We start from the raw sequence: 12,828 nt of genomic DNA on the forward strand, positions 1-12,828 counted from the left end.
AACATAAATATATATAAACCTCTATTCAATATTATATCCTCTCTCTCTCTTTTTCTCTGTTGCGTTCTTTCTCTATTTCCCTATTTCTCTCTCTCGCTCTCTCTCCCCCTCTTTTTCTCTCTCTCTCTCTCCATCATTCCATAATGTTTAAATGTTTAAAATATATAATTGCTAAGCTTAGCTATAAGTAAATACAGGATCGCACTTCTTCCATAATCTGTTTTCTCCCTTTGCTCCTTTCCTTCAACGATTCTTGTTTCGCTTTGTTCTTTTGTGGTGGTTTTACTCTTTTAACTAATAATTGCCTATAAATATTAACATTGTCATTCTGTCTTGTTCGATGGGGGGCAAAGAAAGAGCAGGTATGAGATAATACATACGTATATCCCTGCTATGGAATGGCTTTAAGAATTATTTATATTGAGTGCCGTTCTTTGCGAGCTAGTAGATATTTAATTCGCACTTTAAGACGGTCAATTAATGTGTAATCCATTTGCATTTTATCAATTCATATTTTATACAAAAAAAAAACAATCTTAATCACAGTTATTGTATGGTATCGTATAAAGATAATCCTTCCAGCAAATCGGTTTTTAAAAATGTGCTCTAGTCAAATTGCAATATTCCAAAAGTGGAAAGACACAAATACAATAGGGAATACTGCTATATATTATTCAGGTAGTAAAGAATTCAGTTTACAGATTACACATGATCCACGATCAGTATCAAGAATCAAACAAGGGACCTCTTATAGGAAACACAATTATCCCATTGGTTTACTTAAAAACAACTGAAGTGATACATTATTCACTAAATTCAAGCAATTCATGGAAATAGCTTATTGCTTAATGGGGAATTCTCAAGCAAGTTAGTGCAGTTGATTTTAATATATTTTCGGAAGTGTTTCTGATTTGTACTTTTCATGTGACCTACAGCATAGTATAAATCGTAGACCTGGTCGAGTAGTTCCCACTAATTTTTCGGTCTGATTTGTAATTTCAAACAACACAAATGCCGAAAGTAGGGAAATTTTTAAAGGCGTTTTTATATTGCCTTCACACTTTGAAAAAGAGTTTTATAACATGTAACATATACGCCATCGACATCGATTTTTAGAATGTTTTTTTTTTTTTAATTTGAAATTTTTAACTGTAACTGCTCACGAATAGTTAGTGATATTCTGCAGTATATTGTTTCATACATTTTTGACTTAAATATGAGGAGGTGGCATGCATGGAAGTGGCATGCCATTCATCAGAGGAACAAAATATCTATGTGTATGTATGTATGCACAATTGGAAAGAACAATTTTGAATTAAATTAACAATATGTTCAATATGTTACACCAATCAAACGCACAAACGTCAATCATGTTTTGTTTTCCCAACGTATAAAAACGAGCACGACTTTTATCATTTCACTTTGATTGATATTAATAATGAAATTTTAATTTAGTAGTAAATTTGTTCACAATGCTTGTATGACATTACACTTAGCTAGCTGTCTTATCCCAAAGACAGAGATATCACGAGACATAACGGTTAAAATCGTATCCAAATCGTATGCCCAAACGATGTCTTAAAGCCGGTCAATCCGTTTTTTTTAGCCAACTTATATCTGCAAAAGTATAACAGTCTACCAATTCTGCCGCTGTGCCACCAGATCAACTAAAATCCAAACTAACGCATATATTTCTCTCACTCTCACTCCCGTAAAACTATCTCTGTCTTTCAGATAAGACACACAGCTAAGTCTATTTTCATACGACCCTAAAGCAAGCAGTGAACGTTAGTTAGTGATGGCCATCGCATAAGGTTGCATTAATCATCGATAACTGATTCGTACATAGATTTTACATAGAATTATGTTTTTCGAACGAATTTTATATACGTTTTGATTAAAAAGTAAAGCAAAGTTTCGAGCTTAAGGATTTATTTCAGGTTAGCGAAAGTTTTGAATTTGTATTGACTATCCTCTTCTCTTTCTCTTCCTCCCTCGCTTTTTACTGTTCTCATCCTGGTTATTATCTTGAAGATACATATATCTGTGTTCCTATGTTTAGTTTAGTGTTATTTTTGTTATAATTGCACTTATGTTGCTAGCTTTCTTGTGTTGCCCGTTATATAACTCTCTACTACTCTTGTCTCTTGATGCTGTTTGTTCGGCTTTCATTTGCTTTGTTCTGTTTCCTGTTGTTCTGCTGTTGTTTGTCATTCGTTTAGTTGTTTTATACATTAATTTAACTAAATTAAAGTTCAGTGCTGAGTAAATTGCATACGTGCGTAGGTGAAATCCACTGATGAATGGGCAATATTTGCAATGCGAATCTTTGAATCCATTTCCCACAAACTGCGATATGCAATCAATGAATATAAATAATATGTGACCAAAACTAACAACTAAATGTGTGTCCCTCTGTACAAGAGGGAGATGCCTGGAAAACCACATGGACCGCGGAAATGGTTTTCCTGGAATGAACACGCTATGTGCATAAGTGTGGCTGTGTGTGGATTGATTAGTGGTTGCGCGACATTCTAGGAATGCTTACCATATATTTTTGATATATATCTAGTTCTACCTATACATCTACACGTATATGTATATATCTATGTATATCTCATATTGAATACAATTTTATATTACAGAGAGCGATCCTCTATCTCTCCCTCAAATACTTTATAAAAAATACAAATTGTGCCGATCTATCCAAGATTTATAATACCTAAAATTATGGGGCGCAGTGCAGTTGTGCCTGTGTACAGAGAATGCCAGGAGGTGCCAGGGGGTGACATTGCGCCTGTGCTCTATTCATTCAGCGCGTGAAGGCACTGAGAAAATGTGGTCCGCCCATATCGAACTGCTGCTGCTCGTATCCATCATCGACTCCGACAAAGCTGTGGCTGCTACTCACTCCACTGCTGGCACCCACGCCCATTCCCACTCCTCCGACGGCAAGCGCCGCTGCAACTGTGGCCGCTTTTATCTGGCTGATGGCCAGCATGGAGGGCTTGTCGCCTGGCTTCCAGCGACGATGAATACCCATCGACTTGAGCTTCTGGCAGACGGATGATGGCGAAATGTTGATGCCTTTTTCGGCCAGGCGGGCTGAAACTTTCCAGTACTGGATGTTGCTATCCTCTTCGATCAGTTCGAGTATCTCCCGGGTGATATTCTTATCCCGAAGCTCCCGTTCGGCAGCCTTCAGGCGGCGACGCGGAAGCGGAAGCTGTGGCTGCTGCTGTTGAGGCTGCTGTGGGGGCTGCTGTTGAAAGTGTGATGTGTCCGCTGGCGTCTGAAGACGCAACTGTTGCTGTTGCTGCTGCTGCTGCTGCTGCTGCTGTTGCTGGCGGATCAGCTCCTGCCGTTGGCGCTGCTGCTTAATGCGCTCCATCTGCTCAAGCTGCTGCTGTTGTTGTCGCTGCATTTCCTGCTGCAGCCCCTTCTGACGCTCCTGCCGCTCTTGCTCTGCCTGCTGCAGTGCCTGTTGATGCTGGTGTACCTGCTGTAGTTCCTGCTCCTGGGCCAACTGCTGAGCATGCTGCTCCTTGGCGGATGCCACATCCGTTTGACGCGCATCGTCGCCTAGCGCTGAATGACGTCCTTCGGTGCGCTTGTTGCGATAGGAAAGGGGCACGCCCTTTAGTATTGCATCGCGCACCTTCCAGGCCGTCATCTGCGATACGTTGAGCGCTCGGGCTATCTCCATAGTCGACGAGTTCTGGGCCACAAGAAGCTTGGCCATGGCGTACTTCTCGTCATCGATGAAGACGTTCGGCTTGCGTGGCTTCTTCGCAGAACCAGAACCAGCCGCTGACGCTGGCGTTGCAGTCGCGCCTGGATGGGGCGCTGTGACGGCGACGGTGTTGTTGCTGCTGTTGCTGCCATTGCTGCGGGGATGAAGAGAGGATCTATTAGCGGGAGTCCCTGACGGAAACTGGACTGTTGTCTCACCTCTCGTTGCTGTTCATGTGGGCCATGGAACGTAGGGAGAGGTTCACGGGAAGGGCATGGCTGCACCGGGAAGAGGAAAATTTTAATTCTAATACGGTAGATATTGATTATAGGTATGTACATTTTATAATGAATAGAAACAATAAGCAGTTTTAGCATCGAAGAGTTTCTTCGTATTACAATTAGTACTTTTTATACCCGTACATATGTATATTCGATTTTTAGTGGATGAAAATGTGTGACAATAATGTATATCTTGCAATCTTCTTCTCTTTCTTGCGACTAGTATCTAATTTGTACTGATGACTGTACATACATATGTATATTAAACCACATTGTTTTTTGGCAGAAGATGGTTGTCTCTAGCGGGAAACTGCAGCTTTCTACTTTTTCAGGCTATAACTCCCTAATCTGTGTTATACAACTCACAGCTCGTTTGTTTCATCGTGAAAAACACAAACATGTACATATTCTATAAGAAATCTTTATCCGATTTCCCGCTGCCAGAAAGTAGAGCCATCAGATGCCCTTCTCAGTCTCAAGGTCACAAGGAACTGGTTGCGTGTTTCATATCGTGTTATATTGATTGCGATATATTATTTTATTTTCTTCATGCTGCCCTATGACTGCGTTTTTCCAGGGGACGGTGCAGGTGACAGACATGGCTATATCGAATCAAGAATATTCATGTACATATGTATGTACTTTACATACACATTCATGAATCGAATATACCCCTGTTCTCCTTGAGCGACGGGTATAAAGAGCATTACCCACAAGATCTTAAAAGTTCTTCTGGTTCTTAAAATATTTGTTTGTTTTTAAAGTCACCTCAACTAATTTTGTATATTAATTATGCTGTCGCAATTTTAAGATGTATTTACTTCCATTTTGTCAATTATAACAATAACAAATAACAATAACAATAAAAAAAAAAATGCATAATTAAGCTGGGGGACGTTCATTGCTTTAGGTCTCTCTTTTTGGCGTTAACTTTTTGGTTTTTCTGCACTTCTTCCTTGAACTGCTTGTACAGAGATGCAGAGCACGGTCTGCTCTGCTTGGTTCTGCTACTGCTACTGTTTGCTTGTCTTCTACTTCTCTCTATATATGTCTATTATATGTATATATTTGTATCCTATATATATTTACTTCCCCTAGTCGAGCTCATTGTTTCTCATCTGCACGCATGCTTTTCATTCCTCAACATTTTTTCTTACTTCTTCCTGCGCGCTCATCTCATCTTATGCTCCAGATGCAAAATTGTGACTTACATGACGGCGGGCGGAAAGCGGGTGAGCATCGGCAATCCTCCATTGTGGGCTGGCTTTTGCTGATGCTGTAGCTGCTCCCGATGCTGTTGCTGCTGGTGTAGCTGTAACTGCTGGGCGTTGACGATGTGTGGAAAGTGCTGCGACTCGGCCAGCAAACGCTTGTACACCTCGACAGTCGGTCGCGAGGGCACATGCACTGGCACCTGGACTGGAGCTGGGGCCAACGGTGGAGGCGGGGGCGACACGGAGTTGGCCCCGCCCGCATTAGGATGACGCTCGTTCTCGTTTCCCTCGTAGGGGTCGTGCTCGACGGGATCAGAGTCGGGATCAGGGTCTTCCAGCTGACCACGCATATCATACCCATTGTGGAGCAGGCTGCACACGGCATCCTCGTCGCCCATGTAGCCGGCTGTTTCCTCTGCACCAATTTCATCCGCCCCGCACTCGTCGCCCAAGGCCAGCGAGTTGTGGAGTTGGTGCTGATGCTGGAGGTGGAGCTGCTGCTGCTCCTCGTCCTCGCTGTCCTGTCGTTCCTCCTTGATCAGGCCCAGGCCGAGGTGGCCAAAGGGCAAACTCAGATGTTGATGCTCCCGCTCCCGCTCCCGCTCAGCTGCTGCGGTTGCAACTGCAACTGCGGTTGCAGCTGCCGAGGCGACTGCAGCCTCTTCCTGTTGCTGCTGTTGCTGGAGCGCTTGGATATGCTGCTGCTGTTGATGGAGCTGCTCTTCAGCGGCCTGGTCCACCACACGCTCGTGCAGACTGACTCCGTTAACGAGGCTCTTGCGCAGACGCCAGGCAAATGTGCGCGAGATGTTCAGCTCGTTGGCGATCACCGTGGTGGTGGCCTCGCGCAGGATCAGCTGCTTGGCCAGGGCGATCTTCTTGGCGTCTAGCTTAATACGGGTACGGCCCTTCCGCTTGTTAACCAAGCCCAGCCTGAAAGGTAGCGAAAAATGATGGTCAGGGAATGACAGTGGAAACTGTGTGTGCAGATTAGTAATTAGTAATCCTCCCACTCACTTGCGGTTGTTCACGTGGAGATCCGGAGCTGTGGGCTTGCGTGCAGCCCCTGCTCCTGCTCCTGCTCCACCTCCAGAGGCTGGGACCCGCTTGGGGAAGTTGTTAAACTGCACAATGTTCTGCTTAAAGAGCTGCTGCAGGGGCCTGCGGGTACAAGGGAAAACGGGAGTCAGTACAGTTAGCACAGGCGATTGGAGAACCACTAACATCTTGGCCGCCTTGGAGGGACAGCCGGTGCGCTTGTGCCAGCCCAGATGGTGGCCCGTGGGAAAGAGGACATGGCAGTCCGAACATTGCATGGGCCGACTAAAACCAGAGAGAGACGCAGATTATTATCAGAATTCGAATTCGAATACCAGCACGTGGCTGCCACTTACGTTTGGTTGCGCCGCTTCTTCACGCAGCGACCGCGTCGGATGTGTTTCTCCAGGAATCGCTTGTAAAAGTAGGTCTTGCGGCAATTGCTGCACTCGTAGACGGGCCCCGGAGCGCCGTGGACACTCTGCATATGCGCCTTCAGGATCTGCTTCATGTCGAAGGTCTGGTAGCAGTGCGGACACTGGAATCCTTGCACGCGCATTACCTGTCCAGCCTCATTGGCCGCCACAATGGCCTCTGAGTGGTCGGCGCCGTCTGGGCCGATCATAGAATCATCGCCGGGCGTAATTAGCTCGATTTCTGGAATCAGGGGCAGTGTCATCTCCTCGTCATCGTCATCCTCATCCACCTCGAGCTGGTGGTCGAGATCTAGATCGTGACCAGGCAAACCGGCGCCACCGTTAGGGAACTTGTTCATCTGGTGCTGCATATACTCCTGCATCAGGCGAATGGAGTTGAAGTCGAACGGCTCCTTGGAGTGGCCGTCGTGGACGGGTATCTCGCCATCGTCGACATGGTCGGGTGACTCTTCATGGGTCATCACCTCCAAATCCTCTTCGCCATCCGCCAGCGCCACCCCATTGCTGAGTTCGATGCCAGACTGATCCTGCTGCTCGTCATCGAACAGAGACCTTTGCCGATCATCCAGGACCAACTGCAGTTCCCCCTGCTCCACATCCTCATCATTGGGATCTTCGACCAGGTGCCCATTGATGGCATCTCCATGACCATTCTGTAGACGCGACCCCGCGTCTCCAGCTACGCTCCCATTATCATTGTCATTGCCATTGGGATTGGGATTGGGATTGGGATTGGCATTTGCATTTGCGTTGTCGTTGTCCTCCTCTTCGTCATCGTCGGAGCTGGTACTGGAGGAGCTGCTTCCGCTACCGGTAGTACTGCCACTGGCGGTGCCACTGCTGCTGGCAGTGCTGCAGCCTCTGCTCTTGGCCCGGTCCCCGCTGGCAGCATCTTTCCTAGTTTCTCCTCCCGTCTCCTGCTTCTCCAAACCGTGGATCTTCTTCAGTAACAGTTGCTGACGGTAAAATCTGTCCGCATCCTCGCATTTCTTCTTGAACAGGTAGGCCGAGACCGCGGTCTTGGCGCAGTCTACGCAGACCTGCTGCGGCAACGTGTCGTTCTTAGTGATCTTTAAAATAAATCAAAGAATTAATTCGAATTAATTTAAATATTACAAAGTGAAACGGCTCACAGACCAGACCTTGGCGGGTCTCCCAAGAAGAATGCCTGAATGTTTGAAAACAAAATAGTGATGCAATTTTCATAAGAATGAAAACCACAAATATACAAACTGGGAGCGACTCCATTCACATTCGGGACAAGGGACACTCCGCCACTCCCTTTCTCTAACAAGCCCATACCACACGGAACATGTCAGCTGCGGCGAAAAAATAGTACCAGAATACAAATGTGTCTGTATTGATGGTTTCTGATTAAACAACGGTTTTTATGTACTTTTGCGAACGGATCTATGGTAAAACTGTAAGGCTTAAGTTAACTTCAGATGAAAATATTTCAAGTGAAAAGGATTTATTCAGAAACTAAGGCGGCAACAAAAAAAAAAATCGATTCATCTGATGTTCGCATCTTACGGGATATTGGCATATTGGGATATTGGGATATTGGGATATTGGGATATTGAGCCACGAATCATGCAGGATACGCCAAAGATATTTATTGTTCTTTGGTTTCGCATTAATACCATATTTTTAAACTTCCCCCAAATGTTTGCAATGGGCTTCCAATTTGAGGACTGAACAGACCAATCCATTATATTAGTGAGTTGTTCTCGAACCAATTTCCCGATCCCGATACTAAAAAGAGGGGTATAGGGGTATACTAGATTTGTTTAACGCCTTGTTCTTAGTGCCTATAAGAGCTAGAGAAACGAAATTTTATCACATTTCACAGTTCACATTTCACACTGAACCAAGTTTGTTTCACAATTTTGCCACGCCTTCTACCTCCCTCACAAACGACTAAAATCAGTGGTACCCACAATTTGAAGCTACGAGAAAGTCAAAAGAAACTAGAATCATAGTGAATGACCATATCTTCCTGACTGCAGAATCTGAACCAGATCGGATCATTATTATAGCCAGACGGAAAGAATTGAATTTCAGTGTCTATGTAGCGTGGCCACGCAGCTTACTCATTCTCTGTATATAAAGTATATATATTCTTGATCAGCATCAATAGCCGAGTCGATTGAGCCATGTCTGTCTGTCCGTCTGGCCGTCCCTATCAGCGCCTAGTGCTCAAAGACTATAAGAGCTAGAGCAATGACATTTTATATCCGAGCTTCTGTGATATGTCACTGTTACAAGAATATTTTAAAACCTCGCCCCACCCCTTTCCGCCCCCACAAAGGACGAAAATCTGTGGGTTGTTTTGAAACTTTGAAATATACGTTTTATAGTGAGATCGAACAGGAGTGTGGATACCAAATTTGGTTACTCTAGCCTTGATAGTCTCTGAGATTTGTGGATGCCCCAGATTTTCGTCCTTTGCGGGGGCGGAAGGAGGTGTGGCGAAATTTTGAAACTAACTTGTCAAGGTCCGATATGTCAGGAGTGTGGATCAAAAATTTGGTTGCTCTAGCTTTTATAGTCTCTGAGATCTATGCGCTCACTTTTTACAATAGGCAAAACCGACCATGAGAACTGTGTGTTAGAGAGACACAGAGCGAGATAATGAAATTTTTTTCTTCATTCTGGCTATAATAATATTACGATCTGGTTCAGATTTTGCGTTCTAGAAGATATGGTCATTCTCGACGATTCTGCGTTTTTGGTTTTTTTCGTATCCTTAAAATTGTGGATGCCACAGATTTTCGTCCTTTGTGGGGGAGGAAGTGGGCGGGGCGATGTTTTGAAATATACTTGTAACAGTGACATATCACAGAAGTCTGTATACTGCTGTATCGGGTAGTATGTAGAGTTGCGATCGCATCAGCAACTCAAAACTTTCCTCCTCGTTTCTATATAGTTCCGTCCCGATATTATTTTCGAAGAATATGTAAATTAAGCTAATTAACCAATTGACATATGTATTTCAATCTTCAGTAACAATGATCTGAAAACCTATTAAAATAAGCAAAAGATCCCTTTTTGGTATTTTTTTGAATTTGTATATGTTATGTTTTCCTTTAACATTTCCTTCTATAAGAAAGATGACTATCGATTAACGGTCTATTTTGTAACCTTTATTATACATTTCTCCAATTGGCTAAAATCGATGGAATATTGAAGAAAAAATATTATCTTCATATTTTGGAACCCATTTTGTCAAATTTTATAGACAAATGTATCTTCCCCATATCCGAGATCACTTTCCAGCAAGATGGTAGCCGGACCCACACGGCTAAGTTCGTGAAAAATCGTCCCAATAACTCGAGTTATCACTTAATCCAGTGGCCTGCTGAATAGCCCAGATATAAATCCCATTGAAAAATCGATTTCTGTTTAAAAAACATTGGAAAAGTACGAGTCTGCACCAAAGGGATTGGATGAGTCTTTGAGAGCACGTGAGGTCGGAGTGGCGCATGATACCTTGCCAGCACCTACTAAATTTAGTCGGGAGTATGCCAATACTAATTCGGAATATGATAAAAGCTAAGGCCCTTTGAAACAAATATTTTTTAAAAATTATTAAAGTAAAAAAATTTGAAACTTGCAAAAGTGGATACATGCTCATTTTTTGAACAAATTAAAATCTCTTAAGGAAAAGGATCTCTTTGAATTGAAATTGTTGTCTTTTGTTGTTGTATTTCAAAGCACTGTAAATCATTTTATGAGAACAACCGACAATTGGCACCACCTTAGAATAGGTTTTTTCTTCCAAAATGAACGCTCTGAGCCTTTTGGCTTTTTTCTTCACTACTGTGCTTTCCACGACGCATAACTACAGTGGAGTCCTGCTATAACGACTCTGCTTATAGCGTCCGTCCGATCATAGCGACGAAAATTCGATGACTTGGTTGGTCCCTATACAAACTAATATGAAAGGGCTTTCGCTTAGTACTTCTCCGCTTTTAGCGACAAACCGCTTATACCGACGATATTTTTCACAATTCAACCGGCTATTGCGACGTGCCGAAAAAAAATAGAGCGAAACAGTGCCAAAAAAATTAAGTATTAAGCGACGATGCTAGAAATGTATGTATTTATCAATTATCGGCACCCATTTCAAAGGAAGAACTGGATGAAAATGTTCTTATTGACAATGATTTGGCGATTTAAGGCTGCACAAATTTTGAATAGATTCCACTCAAATTTTAATGACGAGAGCTTAATGCACAGCATATCACGTTTAAATAATGCTGTGCGCGATTGTTTTTATATGTCAAAAACTACTGCTAAGCAATCAAAAATTACTGATTATTTAAAATAAGAATAAAGAGAAAAACCACACATAGAAAATAATCTTGGTATATTATGAATTATGTATGTATATGTACATATATGAGTTTTTATGAAAAAAAACATGTTATTGAATTAAATTTTTTTTCTTTTTAAAAACCTAATACGAACATGGCAACCATAAAATAAATAAAAACATATATTTGGTTTCTCCTTTCGGTTAGAGCGTCTTCCGGGTATAACGTCGGTCCCTTGAGTGTCCTTATAACCGGACCCTACTGAACTTATATTTGGCAACTTTCTTGCAAAATTGCATGATTAAAATATCAAAAAGCTCCGAAAAGTTAAGGTTTTAATTTGTTAGCGCTTTTTTTGTTAGCGTTCCATTTTGGACCTTTTTCGGAAAATAGCCTAAATTAATAAGATCCGTTAGAATTGTAAACTGACATTGGAGTAAACGCACTTCTCGCAGAGAGGAGACATGTAAACCTTCATTATATTGAAGCAAAGCGCACCAAGTGTTGGATAGTGACCATATTTTCTAACAATAAAACTGTTGAACCTAACAGTGTAATTATTTCGCCGCAACTCTACATACGTATGTGTATAAATGTATATGTATGTATGTACACACATCGGCATAAGTATTTTGACAAAAATTATGCACAACATATTCGGTTGTAACTTCTTATTTTTTCAAAGTAGAAACTATATTTATTTATCGTAGATAGGTATTATATTAAGCTATTAACAATATGTAAAAAAAGTATGATAAGTGGGTTTATTGTGAAATGAAAATTAATTATTCCCAAACAGACGGTGGCATAAGTATTTTGACATTTTATAAAATGTAAAAAAAAAAAAAAACTAATGGAACGAACTAACTTTATATGATGAATCAGTAAAATATATATCCTCCCTTTGCCTCTATCACCTTTTGCAGACGTCTCGGAACTGACTCTACTAAGCTGTGGATATAAGCCAGCAGAATTTCTCTCCAGAGTGATTTCACCTCTCAGATTATATTCTTACGGTTCCTTGTCAAATTTGGAGTCCGGTTTCTTTTTATATAAGACCAGAGATTCTCGATAATGTTTAAGTCTGGGCTCTGGGGCGGCTAGTCCAAAGTATTAACCCCAATGTTCTTCAAGAATTGGGTAACGACTTTAGCTTTATGACACGGTGCGTTGTCCTGTTTAAAGGTAAAGGACTCCCCAATAAAATTATCTCCAGAGGAGAAAGCGTGATTGTTTAGCACTTCCAAATATTTGTCTTTATTCATGCTACCATCAACAGGAACTAAATTTCGCGAGCCGTTGTAGGCGACGCATCCATAAAACATTATGGTCCCACCTCCATGGATCGCTCTTACACATATAGGTGCCACTTTTTTGCGACGTTCTTTTAGGTTTCTTACGAAAACGATTTTTTTTTGAGCCGTGAAACTGAAAAGCACTGGCATCGCTCCATAAAAAATTTTTCCAAAATTAAAATTATTTGCCGATTAATTTTTTGGCAAACTCAAGGCGCTTTAAATTATTGCGCTGTGTTATTTGCACTAAAGCTCTGATAATATATGTTCAAAAATCAGTTTCCTTAAGACCTCTACGTATTGTCCGTTCGCTGACATCAAAATTTCCTGTTTCCTTCAAGTCATTGGCAACCGATCGAGGAGTTTTCAAGACATCCTGCTTAAATTGCCGCAAACTAAAAGTGTCTACCTTGGCAGTTTTCTTTCGTGGTCTGCCACAACGTGTAGAGTTTTTAGCAGTGTTGGTTTTTTTAAATTTGTTTTTTTATAGCAGTTTGTCTGACGTGAAATA

General features: G+C 42.1%; 1 protein-coding gene across 1 annotated transcript in view; it reads right to left on the reverse strand.

Annotated features, from left to right (window-relative positions):
* Positions 1–1,915: 1,915 nt before the first annotated feature.
* Positions 1,916–12,828, reverse strand: part of LOC6600218 — a 47,099-nt gene continuing 36,186 nt past the window's right edge. The window contains exons 4-9 of the mRNA XM_002025180.2: positions 6,623–7,773; positions 6,453–6,551; positions 6,246–6,389; positions 5,226–6,161; positions 3,952–4,011; positions 1,916–3,887 (exon numbers count right to left, since the gene is read on the reverse strand). Of these exons, the coding sequence (XP_002025216.2) occupies positions 2,813–3,887; positions 3,952–4,011; positions 5,226–6,161; positions 6,246–6,389; positions 6,453–6,551; positions 6,623–7,773 (3,465 nt within the window). The 3' untranslated portion in view covers positions 1,916–2,812. The remainder of the gene's footprint in view (positions 3,888–3,951; positions 4,012–5,225; positions 6,162–6,245; positions 6,390–6,452; positions 6,552–6,622; positions 7,774–12,828) is intronic.

This window comes from Drosophila persimilis, unplaced genomic scaffold, assembly GCF_003286085.1.
Source record: "Drosophila persimilis strain 14011-0111.01,24,50 unplaced genomic scaffold, DperRS2 tig00000622-arrow-arrow-pilon, whole genome shotgun sequence".
Lineage (NCBI taxonomy): Eukaryota > Metazoa > Arthropoda > Insecta > Diptera > Drosophilidae > Drosophila > Drosophila persimilis.